At 41.4% G+C, this 24756-nt stretch overlaps 3 protein-coding genes across 4 annotated transcripts in view; all 3 read right to left on the minus strand.

Moving 5' to 3' along the window:
• COMMD10 (COMM domain containing 10) overlaps positions 1-4135 on the minus strand; it is a 114385-nt gene extending 110250 nt beyond the window's left edge. The window contains exons 1-3 of one of the 2 annotated variants that reach the window (XM_074166230.1): positions 4053-4135; positions 3845-3935; positions 934-1044 (exon numbers count right to left, since the gene is read on the minus strand). In XM_074166230.1, coding sequence (XP_074022331.1) covers positions 934-1044; positions 3845-3935; positions 4053-4117 — 267 coding nt within the window. In that variant the 5' untranslated portion in view covers positions 4118-4135. The remainder of the gene's footprint in view (positions 1-933; positions 1045-3844; positions 3936-4052) is intronic. The other variant, XM_074166228.1, reaches the window with a different exon arrangement.
• Positions 4136-10343: 6208 nt separating this feature from the next.
• On the minus strand, positions 10344-12625 carry ARL14EPL (ARF like GTPase 14 effector protein like). The gene is made up of 3 exons (XM_074166767.1): positions 12515-12625; positions 10921-11060; positions 10344-10566 (listed from the first exon to the last, which is right to left on the minus strand). The coding sequence occupies exons 1-3, from the start codon at positions 12623-12625 to the stop codon at positions 10344-10346; spliced, it is 474 nt and encodes a 157-aa protein (XP_074022868.1).
• Positions 12626-22926: 10301 nt separating this feature from the next.
• Positions 22927-24756, minus strand: part of LVRN (laeverin) — a 36341-nt gene continuing 34511 nt past the window's right edge. Inside the window, exons 19-20 of the mRNA XM_074166523.1 lie at positions 24565-24640; positions 22927-23073 (exon numbers count right to left, since the gene is read on the minus strand). Of these exons, the coding sequence (XP_074022624.1) occupies positions 22927-23073; positions 24565-24640 (223 nt within the window). The remainder of the gene's footprint in view (positions 23074-24564; positions 24641-24756) is intronic.

The raw sequence follows: 24756 nt of genomic DNA on the forward strand, positions 1-24756 counted from the left end.
GATAATAAGGTCCTTTCCAACTCTAACCATTCAATAATTCTGTGAAACTAAGCAGTGTCACCAGGCAATAAAACAGTTAAGTTTGCTGTTTGGCTGAGATGAAAATTCAAAAATCCAGAAGATTCTGGATATGACCTCAGGTTTCATTTTGATTTTTTGGTGGATAGGAGTTATGGGGAGGATTGTTTGTTTGTTTTCTTTCTAATGCTGTGGAATGTGTTAACTAAATGAAATAATCATACACTGACACGTGTAAGAAAGGACAAGATTCAAATCCCGCAACAGACCATCAGTATGCATGCCCTCTACACAGACTACACTTGGTATACTTGCATGAAATGGATATTTTCTAAGAAAGTTATCATATTTACCAGGTAATACATTGGCTTCACAGCCTGAGTAGTGGTAGACTGTAAAATCAGAAAAACTTCTCTGTTTACAAGATATTTAGCTGTACACTATGCAGTCACCTATTCATTCAGATGCTAGAGCTACATCAGATGTTCACCTAAGTACAGATGCTTCTCTGTGTGAAAATTTTCCATAACTGACACTTCATGTAACTTAAGTAGTGCTCAATAATGCTATCTAATATTTTCCTTACAGCAATTAAAAATGCATGGCTGGCTTGCTTACAACGAATAAGAGGAAAGACTGTATCTCTTAACTATCAACACTTCTCTTGGAGTCACGCAGAGATCGCTTCCACCACCTATATTTACATTAGCTGGAAACTCACTCCACAAATGCAATGAGTCCAAGCCAAATCAGGAATACATGCAAACAAAAGCAGTAGAATCATGTCCCCAAAGCATACATAGTATACTACAGATAGATGTCTTCGCTAATTCTTTTTTAATTTGACTTTTGTATTTTTGAAATCTACAATTGGATTAAAAAAATTATCAATTCATAGTGATAAAAATAAGGTACCTGTTCCAAAATGAATGATATAGTTTCAAGAACTAGATGAAGATCCTGCTTTTCCAATGAAAAAGCTATTTGAAGTTTTTCTTCCTCCTCTTCACTGAAGCTACTTTCAGCCTGAAGCACAAAAATGGTTAGTCCTGACATTTCATTAAGCCATCAACAACATACTTGTCAAAACAAAAACTTCCTCCCCATTTTTATAAACATAGTGGCTGCCCAGTTGTTTCTAAATAGAAAAAAACCCACGAAGTAAATCTCTTTTCCAACAGAAAAATACAATGTAATTCCTCTCACTGAAAATCAAAATTAAAAGCCAACAGCATTACATGAGAAATTACCAGGATTGCTTGAAATACATCACAAGAAAACGCTCTCTCTTTGCACCCGAGAGACACTAAAGAAGCATTTTTCTTTCAAGTAGCAGATCACCTCTAATGACCTTTTATAAATACAAATAAGAGAATTATGAAGAGTGCTACTTCACTCCAACTGCAAAGAAAACAGAAGGAAAAACTGTAGCGAAGTTAGTTACCTATAAAGGCCTAATTTATGCCTACTTTGAAAGTGAGATTTGAATCTATAGCCTACCATATTATCGAAGACTACTGAGAATGTGCTGTGCTTTTAAAATAACAGCAGTTCTATTTATTATATCACAGCAAATTAAATAGTAATTTAAATGCAGATATTGCCTTCTCGTAAAACGGAATTACTAGCAAATCTCTGCTACAGACATAAAAACACCATATTTAGACCACTTAGTAATCCAAAACTGCAAAACAACACAAAAAAAGCAATTCAGCCATTAGAATAAAAAAAAATGAGGCAATTACAAATGCTGCGATCATTGAAGGTTTTGTGTAATAAGAATATAAAAATGGAAACATTATTTGGATAGTTAGCTTTTAGAAGGAAATGCAGAGATCCAAGTATCTGTTATGTTAAGGCAAGTAAGTTTATTTAATGTTTCTAGCAATTTAACGTGCTCTAGAGTCAGACACGTTTGAAAGGCCAGCTGAAGGACTCATGCGATTGACTGAGTGTGCTGAATTAAAATGACCACTCCAGCTCATGTAAACGCTGATTAAAACTGTGAAAAGCTACTAAGCTGCTACTGAGTAGTGAAAAGACCCAAAACCAAACCAAACAGTTGGCAACACTTTCCAGTTACCAATGAGTCAATATCCATGCAAAACAACTGAGAAAACCCTCTGCAATAACAGCAGCATCCAAACAAGTAATTTTGATAGGAAAAAAATCAGCAATTGAATCAAATAATTAAAACAACCATTATACTCTCAGAATTAAGACCTTTAATACATTTCTATTTTCTATCCATGCTGCCACTAACCTGTAATATTTTAACGGTTAGTTGGTATATATGTGTATAAAAAAAAGTATAAAAAACAAATTCTGTATTTCATTTGATAATTTTTGAACACAAAACAAGGGAATAAACATAATCTGACACTGAACGATAAAAAAACTCAAAATAATTTCTGTTTTAGCATTTATCTTACAGTTTCCTCCTGCAATATTTAGTGCCAAGATTAACTTTAGTCTCCATTTGATTATTTTGCAGTGTATGATGAAAACAGCTACCGATTTTACTTATTTGGTTTTTATTTCTTCTGCAAATAAAAAAAAAAAGCCTTCTGTTAAGATGACAAAAATATTCACTAAAAGTGACGGACTTTATTTTTAACTTCAATGCCAATAACAATGGGCGGCTTTGGTTGATGGACATACAGAAACGCAGGGCAAAAAAATAATGTGCATTTAGCGTTTCCCTTTTGAGGGCAAGGGCGAAGTTTGTGCAACAAGCCACGGAGTTCATGTCTCCTCTGAGAGCATCCTCAGAGACACCAGCCCGTGGAGGGATGGAGGCAGGTTACAACTGGCATCACTGCTTCTCACATCATTCACCTTCTGCCAATTCCTGTATCATTCACCTGAAATCACGGAATTGTCAGAGTTGGAAGGGACCTCTAGAGATCATCTAGTCCATCTCCCCTGCTGAAGCAGGATTGCCTAGAGCACATTACTCAGGACTGCATCAAGGCAGGTCTTGAAAATCTCCAGAGAAGGGGACTCCATGACCTCCCTGGGCAGCCTGTTCCAGTGCTCTGTCACCCTCACCGTAAAGAAGTTCTTCATCATATTTAAATGCAACTTCCTATGTTCCACCTTGTGCCCGTTGCCCCTCGTCCTATCACCAAGAACCACTGAAAAGAGTCCGGCTCCATCATCCTTCAACCCACCCTCTAGGTACTTGTAAACATAGATAGGGTCTCCCCTCAGCCTTCTCTTCTCCTGGCTAAAGAGCCCCAGCTCTTTGAGCCTTTCCTCATAAGGGAGGTGCTCCAATCCCTTAATCACCTTAGTTGCCCTATGTTGGACTCTCTCCAGTAGTTCCCTGTCTCTCCTGAACTGGGGAGTCCAGAACTGGATGCAGTATTCCAGTTGTGGCCTCACCAGTGCAGAGTAGAGGGGGAGAATGACCTCCCTCGACCTACTGGCCACACTCTTCCCTGTGCAGCCCAGGAATCCATTGGCCCTCTTGGCGACAAGGGCAGAAACAGCCTGAACAATTAGCAATGAATAAAATTAAGATCAAAAAATACTTTAAAAAAAAAAATTACTTGGAAGTAACTGTCTCTTAGCAAAACGCGTCACATTCATCCCTACCAGATGACTCGGTGGCACCCGGGCAGCGGAGGGGCAGCGCTGCTCCCGGCTGGGCCCTGCTGCCCTCCCGTCCCGTCCCGTCTCGCAGCAGTCCAGCCCAGACGGGGAGCGGGGCTGGCAGGCGGCCGTGCCCCGGTACACCGCTACCGCCGGCCGCTGCCTCGCTCCCCCGCCTCCGCCGGGCCACGGCCGACTCCCCCCGCCCTGCCCTGCCCGGCCGCCCTACCTTCAGGTGCAACTTCTGGAGAATGCGGGAGAGGAGCCGCGGGAACCGGCCCGCGTCCACGGCGTTCAGCAGCGACACGGCCTTGCGGATACTGCGCGGAAGGAGAACAGGCGGTCAGAGGGAAGCCAAGCCCCGCCGCCCCCCGGCACCGCGGCGAGGCCCTGCCTCTGCCCCCGACCCGACCCGCCGCGGCGGGAGCAACCGATACCTTTCGCTCTCTGGGATCACGGGCGCCGCCATGACTGCCGCTGCGGCCCCGCCCGCCGACGGCATCCCGGAGAGGCCAAGCGCCGCCGCTCCGCCCCGGCTGAGGGCAGGGCGGGCCGGCAGCGGCCTTCGGGTGTTGGGGGAGCGGGAAAGTAGCGGCGGCTCCCTCACGGGTTTTCAGGGCTCCGCGGCCGTTGCGGGGATCGTGGTCGAAATCATCAGGTTTAAGTGTTTTACAGAGTGTTGTCCTGGTGTTGTCCTTAAACTAGGGTTCTTCACGCGGTGGGCGAGAGCCAGTCGAGGCACCGAGTCGAGGTACTTGGTTTTATTGCAATTTGGCAGAATGGGGTGCCAGGCATCTTAAGAGCCGCCAGCACACCTCACGTTTCAAACCACCCGATATTTATAAGGATAAAGTACAGCTGGTTGGTCAATAATGGCTCATGTGCCACTAGTATATGCATCTAAGCTTATTTTTGAGACACCTGGGGGATGGCGTTACCTGATTAGCATGTTCATTATTCGCCAACGAGTATTTTCACGTTATGCAGGGTTAGTTTTGGAGACACTCTTGGCTCATCTTTGAAGTTTGGGGGTTTTTTTGCTGCCTTAGACACATCTAAGTCAGCAGCCGCGACAGAATACGTAGGACACGTTGCTTGGTTTCACATCCTGCTCACGGTCAGGTACGATCCTTGGTGCCTCAAGCATGTCGCAGCCAAAACTTCTTGATAAACTTTTAACTTTGCCCTTTGGACACCGCTGGTACCGGGGGTTTTACTCCCCGCTCAGTCCTGTGTCGTGGCTGCTGGTGTTTGAAACATACCGCCAACACATGGGCTGTGTGAAACTCACAGACTTGGCTGAAATTGAAAAATGGGCTAAAAGACACCAGGAGAAGCAAACAGACGAACGGGCAGCATGACGGAGTAAATCTTGTTTTCCTAGGAAGCCAACTAAAAATATTAAAAAACTGCGAAAGACTTTTGAATGTGGCTGTAAAGGTTAATAAGATGTGGCCCAAAGGGTTAAGCATATGGTAATACATTATGATAGGCTCAAGAGGCAGGTGGGAAAAAGCGGGTAAAATTTTGAGGTACTGTAAAGAAACGTTTTATAAACATATATACTGAAATCTTGCCTGTGTTGGAAGTGAGGGGATTTTATTCGTTAACTTCAATAGGGCCAGGATTTCAGCCAGGACATTTGAAAAGATAATGTCTGTTTAAATAGACTCAGCCTTAAGAACCAACTTCAGGAAAAAGAGAGTGACAAACTTGGCTGTATTCCAAAGAGAATTTCAAAGCAGAGAATTCCTGGCTGAGACTTTAACAACATTCGTACTATACCTCTTACCAGAAGTTGGACCCACAGTTACTGTTATGAAAGGCAGCTATATTTTTTCAAGCTATTGTTCTGGGGTGAAATATAAATGCATTCATCAATTTCATCTGTTTTTCTGTACTCTTGTAAAACATGAAAAGACAATATTCTTGAATAAATTTATTTAGCTGGAAAAGAAGAATGAGTGTTTCACTCCACGCTGAAATAATGTAACTTCTTGTTCTAGGAAATCTCCGCCAAGAGCAGAATTTTATAAAGTTTGTTCAGTCAAAACAAGCAGGGGCGACTGGAAGTCTAGACAATTGCTTACTTATTTCAAAAAAGTTCCATCTGATATAGGTATTGGGTGCACCACTCAGATTTGCTGCCAATTCTTTGGTTTTGTAATCGTATGGACCTAGTTTAAAGTGTTTTCTTTCACACTTTGCTGCATCAAATGAATATTCAAAATGAATAGTCAAAACAATGACCATTAACAGCTTAACTGGGCAGGATCCTGAGCGACCTGCTCCAGCTGGACCTGCTTCACACAGGAGCTTTGACGTGAGACCACTGGAGGTTTCTTCTACTCTGTATTATTCCGTGATTAATGCAAGAAAGAAAAGAAAGCACCTGATGGGAATTAATTAAGCTAACCTGACAAGGTGCTGTCAAGTGCAGAATTAAATATTTTTTCCCAATACCTTTTCTGTTACTAAAAAGGAATTATATAAAGTTGTGACTTCTCATACATCCATTCATTTATTATTGTTTTGTATTTGCATCTGTGATCCATTTTTCCAGTGGGAATAATAGCTTGTTTCACTGAGCTATTAATATTACACGATTTAATGTATTTTATCAGTTGTCTTAACTAGCCACCTAGCTAAGACAAATTTTGAGTCAAATTGTTACCCGTATTTTGGCTCAAAATATTCCACTCAGACATGCAAATGGATGTTTTATGGGCTTTTGTATTAACCTGCTCACATCCTGTGACACAATCTTAGGCATCATCTTAGGCATTTTTCTCTTTTTTAAATGCCTTTCTGTGTTTGTATGAATCACAGAGGCTGGCAAATATTAACTGTAGAGCTCTCACCTTGACAAATGCTGGTACATACTAGTGTAAGTTCAACAGCAGCATGGACATACTCTTCTCCAAATGGGGCACTGGAATTGAATGGCACCTCGCCGTATGCACAAGTTCATTTTAAACCAGGAGGGACAGTTTAATGGTCTCAGATTGTGACTGAAATACCTAGACTTTCTGGAACCACAGATCTGACTTCTCACAGAGCTAATGGTCCTTCATCATTTTTAAGGCACGGTAGGTAAACTGAATACCATGCAACATACTGCAGTTAACTGACGTTAATCAGCAACCCTGTCACACTTTTCTTACAGAATTTGGGAGCCTACTTTGGGGAAAAAAAAAATCTCGTATTTTCTGTCTGTTGTTTTGAAGTGCTATAATCTGTTGTATTGCTAGTCCGTGTTTCTGAGGTGTTGAGGTGCTATGTTAATGTGATGGTAGATTAGTAATCATGGAGCCTTTACATAAAAGGACTTATATAAATAATTCTAAGTTTTCCTTGTGGAACTTTGCATGAAGGATTTACAAACACTGAGCAAGTCAGCGTGATTTTGCCCATTTATTAGCATGGAAACAGAGACAGATGCGTGAGTGACAGCCTTGCTACAGCTGACTGCCTACTCAGCCCTGTACCCCCATACAGCTTTCTGCCTTCTTACTCAAGACTCCCTTGGCTTAACTCATCTGATAAAGTGTCAGGTGTTCTTTGTGTTTAGCACACCTTTGCATCTTAGAAGTCATTATTTAATGGCCTTCACTTTCCTTGTGGCCTCTTCTGAGCCACATGATAATAATTTTATTAGTATTTCCTTTAAATTGGCTGTTGTTTTAGGAGCAGCTGTAAGTATCCAATACAATATGCAAGGACAGCTGTTTGTTTTTTTTTCTTCAGAGCTGTGACAACTTCTCGTATCAAGAAATGTAGGCAAATTTTTGAATAACGAGTGTCTTCAGTGATAACTTTCTGGCTTTAAGTCCAAGGGAGTGCAACGAAGGCAAACAACAAGATGCTGTGCATGGCTCTTTTTTTTTTTTTCTCTGAGTTTTCAAGTTTGTCAATGGCACAACATGCACAGTGGAATCCCTGGAATCAAGCATCCCAATAAGACACTGCCCAAGCACATAGGAGGTTAGTAGAGAAAGAACCGTCTTTGCCTACACAAAAATCATAGGGGAGCACATTATTAATTTCCATGAGATTGACTTCTTTGTGGTAATAACATCGAAGAAAGCAGAGGGTGAATATCTCCTTCCAGATAGATATGAATTGTAAGCAAGGGAAATACAGTGGAAGGCACAATGAATTCAAATTAAACAAACTGAATCCATTTTCAGGCAGGAGAATGAGATGATATTTTAGCTAAGCTATGGTTTAATATATGTACCTGTGCTTTCATCTTGCCTTAAGCCACAGTGGGATCACCGGTAGCCATGACCAACGCAGCCATGTGGACAAGGAAAAGACAGGCAAAGTTAACTGTCGGTGTCACAAACTGTTGAACCTGCATAATCCAGGGTGGAGGAGAGAGAAGAAGGACCGACAGACCTTACGGAACAGTTAATTGATCTGCTTCCCCTTATTTTAAAAATTAGCTTTTTGAAGCAAACCTTCCACAGGGAAAAAATAAATTCTGTTGAGCCTGACATCTTATAAAGTAAAAAGATGATCTAGTGTCATCTGGGGAGTGGCCAATTTCATAACAGACTGAGAAAAAATCTCTGCCTTTTCTGGTAAGGGATTTTACTTAAAGGCACAATGTCATGCAGTCTGACATTGTGTAAGTGCCTAACAAAAACTATCAGATACGGGCACTCTATTGTTATTTTTATATACTTGAACGAACCACTAAGTTTCACAATCAATATAAATATACGTATGAATTGGTCTTTTCCTTTCTTATTTCCCCCTTCTCGCCTCCGTGTACAACTGCCCTAATAGGGATTATACTTGTGCACTGTCAGCTGCTCATTTGGAACTGGGGGAAAAGTTAGCAGGATCATTGCAATGGTAAACAGCCGTTGTCAAACCACAGCAGAACTGCCTGTGCAACATCCTCACATTTCATTATCCTTATCTTGGCTCTCACTTCTGTTTTTCAGGTTTTGTGCTATATTTACAAGATTGCACTAAGTGTGTTTGTGATGGACTTCTTTTATACTTTGCGATTAGCAAGATTAGCAATGATTGTGACAGAGGCATGGTCTATGTTAAAAACACAAAGTAACACCAATGAATTCAGTAATAGGATTCTGAAGTAATCTGGGTTTAATCACATTACTCAAAAAAATTAACATGTAGCCTTACCACATGAACCCACTTGAGAAACTATTTGGAGTTTTTCCTTTAAGCAGAAAGGAAATGAAGCTAATTCAAACCTGTCTTTTTCAGAGCTTGAGGTTATTTCAAAGAAAGGCTGCCATCTTCTTGAAGAGCTGCTTATTCAACAAAGAGCTGCTTATTCAACCAAGTCCAGAATGAGTCTGTGGCACACCTGGAACAAGAAACCAATCCCTGACTACGTTGGCAGGATTTCCACTTACCTTAAGAAATATAGCTCAGGAATAACGTGGGCTATTTGGACTCCTGGCACAAGTCAAAGGATAGTTCAGGACCAGTAAGTTACATGAGAGAACAGCACCAGATCCAACTGCCAGACAGTGTTTTAATCACCATAGCAATTATTTCTATGAATTTTTTTGGTCCTGGGTGTTTTTATGCTACAAGCTTAAGTACTGGTGTATCATTAGTTGAGAGGAGCAACAAATCTTTCTGAGGTATCAAGTCAGAAGGAGATTGCCATGTTAAGGCATTCTCGACATCTATTCCAGGAAGCTTCTTCTACTGGGAGATATCTCAGCCGTGGAACAGGAGGTCTTTGTCCACAGAGAGTGGCCTCTTGTAGGAGCAAAATGTGGTACCACATTCAAAATTGGGAGAGTCTCCTCAAAACCAACAAGCACTGGGCCCAGGGAATAACTCCACCACTAGCAGCGTTTTCCTGGAGATCACCTGCAGCAATCTGCAGCCTTCCCTCCTTCAAGATCCTCAGAAAGGGTGAGAACCCCTACCTCATAAGAAGACTGGGTGTAAGTTATGATATTGGAAATCTGCCATGTCTTGCATGAAAAGGAAGCTCCTGGAACCAAAGAGACTTTTCTGTCCAGAGGCAAAAATATCTAATCTGTTTACCTCTAGCTATATAATTAATGACTGATCCAGGTTGAGTGTGCCATATACTGTAAAAAAAAAAAAAAAAAAAAGAAAAAAAAAAAAGTAGTGCTGACTGAATATGTTGGTTTCAGTCTTGCAGCCTGGGCAGCAAGAAAGAATTGCAGAGTTGTTTCCACTCTCCTCTGCTTTATACTCGGAGGGACATGGAAAGTAGCAACCTAGTTTCAAAGAACAGTGTTATCCCAAATGACACCTGTCTCATCTATACAAGACATGAACGCATCAGAAGGAAAAGACACTTGTGCAAATGTTCACAAAAGAAAGAGCTGTGTCACACATCTGAGTAAATGAACAAGCAGAGAAATCAGCAAGGAAATAAGCTCATTACAAGTAATGTGGTTGAACTTCCCAGGGTAAGAAAATTATCTTCCCACTGCAGTCCAGACACCTTCCGTTTTAGAAAGTCAAGCTTTAGAGAGGACTGATTAGATGCCTCAGTATAGCTTGCAAGGCTGAGGAAGAGTGAAATACATACTTTTACTTAATGGGGAAGGTTAAAGCCTGCTAGGTAGGCAGCAATAAAGAAGCACAAGCACCACTACCAGGCACTTCACTAGAGACAATTCATAAAGCCAAGATCTACTTTAATAAAATGTGAAGATAGTTTTTGTGCCCGACAAAGATCTTCTATCAGAAGAAAATCAGTCAGGGATAGAAAATGGCAACATGCTGATCACGTTGCCAGCTTCAGTCTCAATTGTATCATAAACCCATTTCCTGTTGCAGCGACATTCTGGTCCACATTTGTTTGAGTTGCATTTGGGGCAAGGATAGAAGCAACCCAGGCAGTTCTTTTCCAGGCAGTCACACAAATCGATGTTATTACAAAGCAGCCTGCCATGTTTGTCATACTTCTTTGTACTTCTGTGAAAGAGAAGAAAAAGTGATTCTCAGAGAATGCTTCAACATGGTCGAAGACTAAACCAAACGTGGAAAACATTTGTCCAGGAACAAATATTTCTCACATCATAATGAAATACCAGCATTATATCCTAATTGCAACAGCCACTGTTATTAAACATGAAAGTATGCCAAAGAAGTTAATCATAATTGTATTCAGTCACACAGAAAAAGCTTGTTTTCATAGCATAGCTTTCATATGGAGTAAAAAATTTACCTGAAAAATATTAATGCTTTTATTAATTTCATTTATATTAAGTAAATAGCATACCAGCCATTTTTTTGAAGTAAAATATGTAATAAATTAGTACATCTTACTTGGGCTTATAGAAAAAATCTTGTTTCATCTGTGACATGCGTGCTTTCTTTTTCTGCTGTCTAGTTTCAGGATTGAAGTCGGCTACCTGAGGTCCTGGATTTTGAAAGGCTAAGGATTTTAATTGTTTCTCAAGTTGTTGCTATAAATAAACAGCAGAAAGTTTCTAATTAGTACAGCTGGAACTAATATTTATTAGCTGCCAGGTGTCCTCACTTGCTTTCAAATAACATTAAAATAATATTAATATTCTTGGTAACTTAAAACAACACGGGTAGGAAAATGAAGCAAAACTCAACCTAAATTAAGATCACATTGTTTAACATGTTTGCTTGTCTAACTGTTAATTGAGTATTTCTTTGACAGATTTTGCATCCCGACAGGAGAGGGAACAACCACGACTCTGAAGACATGACTCTTATAATATGGCATGGAGTTTGAAAGTTGTCTTGTGGCAGGCAGAACTTCTTTTTTTTTCCCTTCAACTTTATCCATAATGTAAAAACAAGTACTGTGATTATAAGCATCTAAACTGGATTCGCCCTTATCTTCACTGTTCCCTCAGATGCCTAGAACCCCTCTTTCTCCAAATAATCTGGGGGCAAGAGAAGTGTCTGGAGGAGCAACTACTGCAGGAAGGAAGCTTTTGCACAAGTGAGGAATATAAAAAACCACATACAAAAAGAAATAGGCTAAACTGAGCAGTTTTTGAGAAATAGACGGGAGCATTTTCTCACCTGTTTTGTGCAAGTTATGCTTGCAGTTAGCTAAAACTGCTGAATAGTTTTGGAGGTTAAAACATCAGCTCTGTGTATTGCTATTCCACATAGCCCGTGTACGTTGACAGTCATGTCTAAAGTCAGTGCGAGCAAACATGGGCATTGTGTCAAACAATTTGTCTTTGGACAATGACTGTGGACATTGAACATATACTTTCATTAGGCAAAGGCACAAACATACATGCAAATATATCTCTTCTCCTCTTAGGCAAATGGGTCTGACTTGCAACCTCTCAACTTCCCTGGAGGATGCCATTCCTTTCAGAGCCCACAGTGACTTTTCACAAACAAGTGAGTGCCTTCATTGCTTCTCATGGGGGAAGCAGTTGCAGTTCAGCCCAGTCTGCTGATACAGTGATTTAGAAATATCCATGCACTTGAGTGCATTTATTTACAAGGTGGTTGATGCTGTACATCTTCAGTTACATCCTCCTGAAAACCTACAGGGCAATTTCATGCACTTATGTTATTCAGACAGTTCTGCTTTTGAGTCTATGGGAGATTTTCAGTGCAGAAAATATTCTTCAGCATCATCATTGTCCATGATCATAAATTATGCAGTTTCAACTTGGAAACAAATAATAAGCCATATAGTCCTCCCTCTAAGAATACTCTCCGATTTCCCTGCTTATTGCTTCATTTGAGCTCAGAAATGCTCTTGACCCTCTAAATCCCTGCACTGCAAACTTGACCCATTTTACTGTTGTTATTACTTATATTTCCCAATTGACTCCGGCCTTTTATTTTTGTAATTGTGGAAGAAATTGAAGACAATGGTAAGTATGTTGGTAATAAAATGGTACTGGAGAAGTCATACCAATTGTTTTTGTATTATTGAGCAGTTGTTAGCGGGAGAGACATTTCCTTCTGCAGATGTTACCTGGACAGAAACGCTTTTCTTGCCATTTTCTTCTGCGTGATCACTCATTTGGCCACCTTTGTGAAATACATACATACGTATGTGTTAGATATATGCAGAAGTGCGAGATCCACAGACTTTTAACTGAAGGTTTTAAGGTGAGCAGGTGATATCCATAATAGGCTTTTATGTATTCTTAACCAATAGCAAATACAGAACAAAATGTGGCTCAGTATTATCTTCAATTTTAAAATGGTATTAAAATAATATAACTAACATAAACAAAAGTTGTATCACCAAAGCCACTCTATTATTAGTTAAGCAAACCCCGGAAGATCTCTAGTGTTTAAATAACAGAGAAATTTAAGGAAATGCTGTCATCGCTGTATATGTTACTGCCACCGCTTCACCGCATTGACACGTTATTAACGTAAAGGTGAGAAGCGGTATTCTTACAGAATACACAAAAGCAGTCGGGGATGTGCAGGGGAATTAAAACAGCAGCACATTTCTCTAACCAGCAGGTGACACTGTTGTCCTGGCTGCGCTGCTTCTCGCAGAGCTCAAAAAAAGGCCAGCGGGGGGGTAGGGGGAGGCGGGGGACAAGAGGGGCCTGAGCATATTCTCTGGTATTATTCATAGACACCCAAAGCCTGTGTCAGAGCTGTGCCCACAGCAACTAGACTACTCCCTACCGATCCACAATTTTCTTGCTGAAGACTTCAACCAATGACCTAAAAGTAAACTTCTTGGCTTTTAAATCTCAGTCCTCAGCTTTGTGAAAGATTTTGTGTATAAATAGAATGTGTAACTTTTAGGTTTAATAGCAAAAAAATGCATCACTCATTCTGCTAGCAAAGCACTCAGGGAGGGTTAAGGGTTCTGTGAGTCTGTCCTACAAACGCCATCCATCACTTCTCCCTCATCACACAGAAATGGTGGTGGCAACTGTTCAGGATGGATGTTAGCTATTTCTTCTTACCCATCTTGTGAAGCTACTTAGTTAAAACTTTTTGTGCAATATATACAGTTCCAGTGCCTCAGACTTTAGCCCCAAACACCACCAGAAATATTTAAGCTTTTTAGGAGTTTCTTCAGCCCCTCCCCAGTTGCTGCCCAGTCTCTCCCATTGACTCTGAAAGGTAGTGCAGTGGTCTCTGCCAGGTTACCCTGCACTTTAGGATTGTTTCCCAAACCCTCTCCCAGAGAAGATCTTCGTTTCACTACTGCCAAAAGGCCAGCACCTCTCTGAGAGGAGCAGGAGAGGAGTCCAGGCCCTTAGTCCTGGCTGTTGCAGCCATTTCATGCAGGGCAACAGCCAAAGTGGGAATAGCAATGAGAAGGAAGGGACCTTGTGATAACAGGAGGGGAAGCTTTTTTGAGAGGTGGAAAGAACAGCCTTCAGCCTATTTTGGAGAAGATTTCACTTTCTCCTCTTCGGTGACCTGAAGAATGACAGATTATGACACTGTTCATAAAGGGATGCTGTACAGCAACAGCTTTAGTCCTGGGACTTGAGCATCTTTTTAGGATTAGAAAAGGAAAAGTATTACCAGGCAATTAATATTTGCTGTATGGGAGAGCCTGCTTTCCTACTGTAAATTTGCTAGGGACCCACAAATAAAACAAGAATGAGGGCCGCTGCTCCAGAGAAAGGGAGTATTGCTCTTCATTTGCACTCAAGTTGCAGCCCTGATAAAGTTTTGCTTCTTCCATCTCCTGTTGTGTCCAAGCATGCACCCAACATTGTTAAAGCACTTTGTGAGTATGCATGACCATCGCCCATGCCTGTTTATTATAGTGTACATGGTTCAGGATCAGACCAGCCATCAACAGCTACCAGTATAAGCATGCAGAATTCCCACGTCCTTCAGGGTTGTAAATATTTGACTCCTTTAGAAACTAGGTCCTAGCAGTTATCTGGAGCCAAACACCCAAAATTAGAAGCCACTTCTAAAATACTAGCAGAAAAGGAACAACCATCTTGTTCCAAACATATGCTTCAAATGCCCTTGAACCTCAGTGAAAGTATCCTGCACAGAAAATGTAGCACATTTCTGTCTCCATATATATTTTAAAGGTAAAGTGTTAAATTTTAATCTCCAGGCAAGATACTCAAAAATGAAACAAACTGTGACTAGGAAACTGTGCAAGATTCAGAAATTGTTGAGACTCATGGAACTGATTATCCTCCACAGCATGTTCTGAAGGGGGAGAGGGGAACGAGGGAAAGTATGAGACTCAGACATCCACTCTCAAGTCTGCAGAACCTAATTATCCAAAGGAAAGTATTCCTGGTCCCGAAGCAGAGCTTTTTCATCTACTATTTTTGGTCTGGCTGTAGTGATAGTCCAGGGGCAATGCATTGAACACTAGTCTCTTCCATAAAAATTTCAGCTCTGAGGACAACCATCAATTGCACTCTTCCTCCACCAAAACCTATGTTCTCCCACACCTTTTGAATACAGCAAGTAATTCCTGGAGGTAATCATCCACACCTCAACATCCCACTGTGGCCATAGCGTGTGGCTGAGAACTGGCAATTTCAGCACAAACCCTTGGCACAGCTGACAAGGCTAAAAGCAGATTAAGGGAGGAAGAAAATCAGAGGCTGTGTTATATTAAAAGAGGCTTGGTCTTATCCAAGAGACAGATGTTTCTGCTCAGATAACAGTTTCAGAAGATGTTGGGATTTGGAAAGAACTGCATTTGTTTATAATTTTCATAAGATAAATATTTTCCTGTATCTGCTCTTTCAAGAATTTACTATTCCTATTTATGATCCTTGCAGATCCTTGCACTGCTAAATAATTCAGCTGGTGTGAAATGTGATGACCAGCATTCCAGATACTTCAGGCTGCTTGATTTCAGCAGCCTAAAGCTAGTATCTCTGCAGGGCTTGCCAGAGCAAACACACATTCCTTTCAAGTTGTGTTTGTTCACGGCATTGCAGAATTTCTGGCTGAGGTCTAGAAGCGTGGTCATACCTTTACCAGGGCAAGACAAGATGTTGTCCCTATGACTTTAATCCCACTATGCCCACATGGGTTAGACCAACACATTGCAATAGTCCCATCTTCCTCATCACCTGCAGAGGTGTCTGTGGGCTCAGAAACCAGCAGTCAGGTTTGTGGCACATTCAAGTATGTATCTTGAAATCTCTATAGGACACGTGGTGCCAGCCAAATTAAGAATGAGCATAAATTAATCTTCCTCGAGATCAACTGTGGACTGAGCTGTAAAGATGTAGGAAGTCCATTTACCAACTAGTCCATGCTTTCTGTCATAGCCTCGAATGTGCATATGTATTCAGAAGACAGCCTTGAAGCCAGCCAGGTAACACAGACCAAATTAATAAATAGGTCTGATCTCCTGTAAGTCAGCTGTTTTCCCAGAAAACTGATAAACGTGGTGACAGAGTAATGTCCCATTCTGTGCAGGAGTCGAAAGGAGCAAGTCCTGCCCTCTGCCAGTGAACTAAAACAAATCCTCATGAGTTTTCCCTGCCAAACCCAGAGCCTTTCTGCCATAACTGGAAGTGAGGAGTCCTTTAGCTGAACTCTAAGAGATAATTATAAAATCATGTGCACATTCTGGTTGTCATGCAATAGGCAGAAGAGATTTGCCAAACTTACCTTCTGAAAACCTGCAGTTTTGAAGGGAGTACATTCAGTTCAGAGCAGACAACAAGAGAGAAAGGAGATTTTCCAGAATTGTAAATTGTGCTTACCAAAGGAAGAGGCTGGCACAGTGAAGGTTTACGGCTGCACAATTCCTCTGATAGTGGAAGTATGACATCAGCCCCAGAGTGACTGAAACAGAAGACAAATAGTCAAAATAATGCTCCCCAGAGAAGCAGACTGAAGACAGTGCCAGGTAACTGTCTTAAAGCAGCTCACACTTTCTGTCTCATTAATTATGGCTTTTAAATAGTACTTAGCACAAAGAGTGGAAATAGAGAAATGATATAAACTAGGATGAGAGTCCTCATTTATTATTTGCATCTGTGGTAAGTTCACAAAGCAAATGTGAAATTCTTTTTCTTAAAGGTAAGAAACCCTGTAATAACTACTTTAGACAAAACATTCTGGATTCTGTTCACCATCTCCAACAGTCTGAAGTCATCAAATAAATATGCTCCCCAAACACAGCCTCATAGTTCAGCTTGCCGCCTTTCAGAATTGTTTGTTGCACTAGTGGAGACAACTCAGGCTTCGCCTGCTACCTCCAAATTCCAATTTCCGGCACGCTGCAATCACTTATGGCTTTCATTACTCTGCCCTAGAACACAGCTAAATCCTAATAAACATCCAAAACTGTCAAGTCTTATAAATTCTCCTGTTTGGCTCAGATAGATAGTGCAATGTGTCTTTTTATCTTCATCAGATGTATCCATCCATTCTCTGAGGTATTTCACAACCCAGTCTGAGGGCAAGTAAATTTATTATTTACCATACTATTTTCTTTCCCTCCAAACACTTTTAAAACCAAAAGCTGATGTAACGTTCTAGCAGCAGGTGATTTCTAGTTCTGGTGATTTAAATACTGCAAGACATACCTTCATTTTGTTCCACAGACTGTTTTCCTTGTTGTGAAAAATAAAACAGAAATCCCTCAAGGGAAAAAAAAATCAGTCTCCAAGGTACTCATACAACAGCAAGCCACAAACAAAAACCTACAACCTGTTTTATTCTCCAATATTTTTTCCAATTTTCTTCTGATTTCCCCATATTCTACATAATGGAGGAAACAGGAATTGTTAACTCTATAAATACAAAATTTATAATTAAACCAACTTATGCTTACTATCTCCTTTTCTTCCATTTTGCTAATACTTATGCATGTGTAGCTGAACTTTTTCTGAATTGTTTGTGGACGAGTTATGATATTTGTTTATCATAGCATACATGACAATGAGTGGGTGCTAGGCTATAAGTGAGGATATACATGTAGATTAAAATCTTAGACAACATTTAGAGAGATTGATTCTGGTGGTGAAACTTCTAATGGTTCCTACAGGGACAAGTCTTCCCCACCATGAGCATGTGGCTGAAAATACATGTCAGGAGATATGACACTATTTGGGGGAGGGGGGGGCGGGGAGGGAAGAAAACCAGAGAAATGGTTATAGATTTGTTAAATTTCTTTTAAGTTTCCTGGTCATTATCCAATGACAAGTTAATTGTTCCTTGTACACCTTAGTGCACTCTGCCTCGCAGTGTGCTCAGTAGCAGCCTGCAGTCAGCACAAATGGGGCAGCCGAAGAGAAAAAAAATAGTATTTTTCATTGTTAAAAATCAATGTCCTAATCCCCTCGGGAAACAGTTCCTTGGGCTCTACTAGAGTGAAAAAGTTCACTCTATTTCATACTGCACAGAGGATATAATAGTGATTCAAACTTACCAATACAAAATCTTAGTGCATTATAATACAAGGTTATGCACCATATCGGTCACTTACCAAAGATCTGCAGTTGGTGAGGGGTCGCTCAGCCTCAAGGAGCAACCCTGAGAGGCGTCCCAGCTCAAGGGGAAATCACTGCCATGCAGCCAGCTGCTTAGCAGGGAGAGCTCAAAGGCGGCACACTGAGCCTGTTGTATTTATGGAATAAAGTGTTGGCTAGCAGTCAAATTACATGTGATGGAAAACGTAAGCATGAGACTCCTTGTACTCACAACTTCCTTTGTTCCTTGACAAATGAGTCGTGGAAGAACCACCTGCTATTCTTGTGTTAATCACATGGTCGGTGTTCCAGTTTCCAAGCTCTTATGCATCAATGGTCCCCATGTCACCCTGTTCCTGTGTGAGCTTTCAGAGAACAGGTTGGAACTAGAGAAGTTCTTGGCATGGTTATGGCCCAGGCCTTTACTGCCTTTGGAGCCTAGTTTAGTCAAAGAGCCGGGTCCATCCATCATACCTGGTTCCAGAGGAGCCCCTGCACCTCTGGGCCAAGGGGTACAGAGATGTCAGCTATTTTTGTCCTCCATGAGTCACAACAGGAATGTGGCGAGGCCACAACTCTGTTCATTTATGGCACTTTAGTCCCTGTTACCATTTCCCTACCCTGTACTCACCCTTCTGGGACTTGCAACAGCGCTGAAAGGAGGAGGCTGCCATCAATGGAGCCAAGTGGCATGGGGCTCGCATTTTGACTACCCAGTCTCCACAATGAGCTGCTTTCTCCTCACCTGCCTGGGAGGCTCCTCAAGGTGCCAAGGAGGAAAGGGGGCACAGGCAGAGTGGGGCAATAGGGCAGCTGTGCCCAGAGGTGCAGAGGAGCAGTTGGCTGGTGCTCTTGGACCTTGACTTAAACAGCTCTGAAGTCTCTCTTCCTACTGGGAACAGCTTGGCTCGCAGTGATGGAGAAATTGGCAGGGAGAGTGCGTGGCAGCAGAGGGACAAACGACAACACAGGATTTCTTAGTGCCAGCCCTGGTGTTTTGAGGAAAGCTGGAAGCTGTGTGCTTTGGGACAGCTCATGATGGTGGCTGCAGCAGAGACTATGGGACTGTACTGATCAGCACTATCAGGATTTAGGCAGCGGGGGTTGGTGGTGGGCCAGGAACTGCCCTGTGCTCTAACAGCTCTGTCCAACCAGCTCAGAAATGGACAAAAACAGCCCATCACACACCAAAATTGCAGCCAGTCAGAGGAATACATGGCACCACTGCTCAAACTTATTTAAGAAAGACCAGTAGGGGGGCAGGAGAAAATGAAGGAAACAAACTGGAGGAGACACAGACAGAGATGCCCACTTGGGACAAGGTGCTTGATGCCAGAGGAAGGACACCTCCAAGGTGACTGGGGCCTGTGGAGAATTCATGCCAGGGCATGGACACTGGTGAGGAACTGCAGATGACTACCACCGGGGCAAGGACACACCTGAAGGCCTATTGGCCCTGTTCTAGATGAACAACATAGGATCCAAAAGAATACAACATAACGCTTCAAAATACCTCAGATTGAGTTTCTATGGGAAAAGGAGGCAGGGCAAGCACTTCACTTAAGAGGAGCCTGAACTTCTCCCTCTTTACACCGTTCTCTTCATTCCCCTTGGATCTTCCCTTGCTCCTACAGCTTCGCTTATTTGCTTTCTCCTCCTGTCTCCTCTTTGGACTCCTGGTCCTCTCATCTCTTTTCATGCTCCCTGCCCAACTACTCTGGACTAAACTTCCTATAACAACATTTTACCCCTACGCCCAGTAGGTCCAAACCATTTCCTTCCAAACCATTTCCTTGCAACCTTTTCCTGAGACCCTAATTCTCCCTCACTCTCCACTGCACAATGTCTTCCTCATCCTTGCCACCTGTCAAGTTTCCTGCCCTGTCATGTCATGCATACATGCTGTAAAGGCAGAACAAGTGTAACATTTTAATCTCCCCACTCTCAAGGCAGAGGGTACAACTTAAGGCAAAATGCTGGTCTTTTCCCATCATATCTACTTTTTTTTCCCCTCAGGGCCTCCTAAGTGCATCCTGTCTATCAATGACACACCTCCACTCACTTGAAAATGCCCCATACACACACACATCTTCAAAACTACATGCCCTATAACACCTACACAGTCCACATAAGTACTATAAAAGCTCATTTCCTCCCATCCATGCCCCTGTACTCATTTTCAGTGAACCTCTTGTCACCCCAGCATCCTTCACAATAAAGCAGCTTTCCCAGCTTGCCCTGGATTCCTCCCATGCACGTCTCCTTCTCCCAGTTGCCACTCTCCAAACATCTGTGCTCAAATTGTACTCAACAGCAGCAAGAACTGCCACTGTACAGCTGTCAAGGTTACACATCACACAAATGTGCAGACTTTGGAAGCAAGAGCAATTTTGATCTGCTCCTGCTCAGGCACATTGCCTAGCAATCACCTTCGACATTTCTCTCTGCCATGAAAACTGTGCTGCTATTCTCCAATACAGAATGTCAGCCAAGAGGCACACATTAGTCAGAAGACATCACTTGAAAATAACTTCTTATTTAAAATTGGTTTTAGTAATTGTTTACATATAGGCATTTCTTACTAAGATTTTTGTTCAGTAGAAAGAAGAAAAAGATAAGAAAAGAATAATAAGGAAGAGTGGTTAGAAAGGAAGAGTAGTTACTTGTAGTTCGAAGGAAATTGTTTGGACCTACTGAGCTTTGGGGTAAAATGTTGTTACGGGAAGCTTAGTCCATAAATCCTGCAACAATGACTTTCTTGAGCTTTGCTTAGCCCATCTGATGAGGCATGCAGAGCCAGTGATTAACTACTGAAGTCACAGGAAATTCTGAAACAAAACCCTTCTCACTCATCACAGCCTCGATGACTTCCTCTGCTTTCTGAATCAGCTTGATGAAGACTGTCAAGAATGCATACAATTTTCACTGGCACTACTCCTAACTGGATCAAACGCTGAAGAGATCAAACAGTTCCAGCACAAACCTGGCTGCACCAATTCACAGTTCCCATACACTAAAGGGATTCTTAAGTAGTCTCAAAATAGTTATAACTTCTCCTTGCAGCCATGGGGAGGAGATTCATTGCAGCCAACATGGAAGTGTTTTCCTTAAATGTATTTAGAGGGTGCCAGTGAAAAATTCTTTGTATTAACAAGTCTGGTTTTTATTCCTTGTCTCCTCATAGTGCGGTACTTTAACTTGGGTTTCCTGCATTCCCACATAACATTGTTTTTTATGTTAACCTGAGCACCAGGTTAACAGTAGTTTTGTCATAATAGTATTACCCCACAAATAAATAAATTGTATGGACTGAGGATCCCATACTTCTTAAACCACAAGCTAATATGGTTTGCTAATGCTAATAGAATGAATTCTGTCTGTCTGTCACTTCCAAAATGCTGCATAAGCAAGATGATTAACCCTACGTCTACATCAGTGAGCAGCTCAGTGCAGTAAGAATGGAAACACTTGGTGATGATCCAGAGGGGTTAGTTTAGACTAGTTGCACTCTTGTGCCATGGACAAAATGACCATCAGATCATGGTGTCTATCAGTTGCACACCAGGAGCTCATCATCTCCTAGATAAATCTCATCCAAAAAGAATCCAGTTCACACACTCCAAGATTGTCCTGCAGGTTGAAGGATGCTAAACAGAGACAACTGGGAGAGTCTCTTCAGAAGCACATTCCTAATCAAACACAAATGGGCATGTAGACACATTAGGTATAGATCTTCTAAGGAAAAATAAAGTTTGAATGACAAGGCATTCATTTATTACAATTAAAATTTGAGGTTTCTTTAGTTCTTTCCTCCCTTCAGCTCTGAAGCCATTCTTAAGTTTATGTTTCAAGGCACTGTTCTAAATTATTGTCCTCTTCACAACTTACAAGCATAGAAGTGGAGAGAGACAGATTGAATGGCTTGCCCAAGGCCACAGTACAAGTCTGTTGTGGTTTAGCCCCAGCCAGCAACTGAACACCACACAGCCACTCGCTCACTCTCCCTCCAGCAGGACTGGTGGCAAGAGAATTGGAAGGGTAAAAGTGAGAAAACTCATGGGTTGAGATAATAACACTTTAATAATTGAAATAAAATAATAATAATAATAATAATAAATTGTAATGAAAAGGAAACTAACAAAAAAGAGAAAGAAATAAAACCCAAGAAAGACAAATGATGCAAATGAAAAACAATTGCTCACCATGAACCGACTGAAGCCCAGCCAATCCCCAAGCAGTGGCCCCCCAGCCAACTTTCCACCTAATTTATATGCAGAGCATGACATCATACGATATAGAATATCCCTGTGTCAGTTGGGGTCAGCTGTCCTGGCTGTATCCCCTCCCAGCTTCTTGTGCACCCCCAGCCTGCTCGCTGATAGGATGGGGTGAGGAGCAGAAAAGGCCTTGACTCTGTGTAAGCACTGCTCAGCAGTAACTGAAATATCCCCATATTATCAATACTGTTTCTAGCACACATCCGAAATCTAGCCCCATACATGCTACTATGAAGAAAATTGACTCTGCCACATTCAAAACCAGCACAAAATCATAAGCAAAACAGAATATAAAACTTTATCAGCTTTCTCATGGTTTTTTTTGCCACAAATTTGTACCAGACCTTTCATTCTGACATTCAGAAAAAACAAAGGATTTAGGACTGTATCTATATGTTACATTATTATTAGCAATGCATCCCTACTAACAACTCATCTAGAAGGAAATTAATTTGGATATAATACAAAAATATATCTCTAATTTCTTTTGCTGAATCTTTCCTTTTTTTGTGAATTATTTTAGCCTTACTTTCCAGTTGGGAGGACCACAGGATTCATAAAAATGTGCTTTATTTTTAATTACATCCCAAAGTGAATTCCAAAATGCTAGTGAATCACACTCTAAAATATACTGGAAATTGTTTTCCAAGTCAATCATCTACATTCTTCTGTAACCAGTTGGCAACTTTGACTAGCAGTTCTCTCCTTTCCATATTTTCAACTTTTGTAAACTCCAGTAGTAGAGTAGCAGCTGCTCTCTCATCCTCTTCCAGTGTAGTGTTATAAAAAACCTGTAACTGAAGCAATAAACACATGAACTTAGTTCACAAAATTTCACTTGCAGAAAGGAACTGTGTACCTGACAGATGCTTTAGACAGAACTGCACAGAAAAGGGTGAGATGGCAGGGACTGAAGGGATGGGGCAAGCTTACTGATTTACACTAAAGTGGGAAAGCTCCTTGCACATCAGAAATGTGCCCTTTTGCCGTCCCTTTAAAAACCCTTTCAAATGGAGCCAACTCACTAGCACTGGTGGTACCACACAGCGGCTAGGACTAGTTGGGTAGCAGAATCCTCTTGTGCTGCCTGTTATACTATCACAGAACAAGAAATCTTTCCTATCAGGCTAATGAACAGAAGACAAGAGGGGACTGGAGGATAGCAAAGAAATGTATGGGGGGAGCAGGAAATGAAGAAGAGGAGAAATGAGATAAATGTCAGCATGGTAACTAGCAACCTAACATGCCAGCAGCCCAACTTTTGCTATGTTTCTGTAGACATCATAGCAAAGGTGATCTCTACAGATTTCAAAGATGAAAATGAGACATTGAAAATGAGACTTTGATAATATTTTATGGGACTCAGTTCCAAACCTGAAGGTTCATTTAGGCACTGGACTATTACTTTTGCCATCCTAGGGAGTCAACTTGTTCCTAAAGAACAAAAGGTGAAAAACTTACAGTTCATGAATGTTAAAGAGAGATTTCTGTGATTCTAGGAGCTAACTCTCTGAATTGCTCTCCTCATTAAGTATCCCTTCTGAGTTACTTGCTGTACACATGCATATATCAACAGCAAAAAAGGGAAGCAACATTTTCATCGTAATGACAGATACTAGCAGTTCAGGGCTGGCACAGATACGTGGATCACATGCAGACAGCCTAACAGCTGAGCTGTTGAGAAGAGAAAATAATATTTTGGGAAAGAATCTGGGGAGACTTGGACTGGAGGTTAAAGAAGAAGAAAAGGGTATGAAACGAGCAGTGATAGTTATTGATTTGTCACAGGCACCAATGTGGATTACGGTGGGGAATAAACTAAGACAGCCTAAAGCCACCTACCACAGATTTCAACCCTTCAGCAGGTTTCTCCCAACCCATCCCCTTTTTTCAGATGTACAGCAGCCCAATTAGAAAGTATTGTTCATGGGCTCATCTGGGCTGCCAGGCAGTCAAAAGGAAAGAACTGTGTCGCATGCGTAGACCACCTGTTCAGCACACGGGCAGGCAACCTCTTACACTGCAGCCACACACAGCAGGACAACGTCCATCCCTGCACAAAATCTCACTTTCACGCCATGCTTGTCAACCAGCTGCACACACACAGACTGCAGAGCTGCAGGTGCACATTCATACGTTTATTTCTCAGATGAGGAAGTACCATTTTTGTCAGTGTCTCAACACAGCAACATTATAGAGTACATTCTATGAATTCTTTAAAAAACAAGAGATTTAAAAGCCTGTATTTACAAACTGGCAATGAAGTTAAAACTGCTTCTCTGATTTACCTCTTGGATCTGTACATCTGTATTGACAAATCTTCCCATAACTTTTAATATATCATGTAACAACTCCTTCCCATACCTGTAAAATTGAGATAAAAGTCCTTCAAATAGCATGTTAGCAAATATACTAAATTTCACATCATTTGAAAATACTCCCACTATTAAGTTATTCGTTACCATTTGGAAATACCAACT

This window comes from Numenius arquata, chromosome Z (genome assembly GCF_964106895.1).
Source record: "Numenius arquata chromosome Z, bNumArq3.hap1.1, whole genome shotgun sequence".
Taxonomy (NCBI): domain Eukaryota; kingdom Metazoa; phylum Chordata; class Aves; order Charadriiformes; family Scolopacidae; genus Numenius; species Numenius arquata.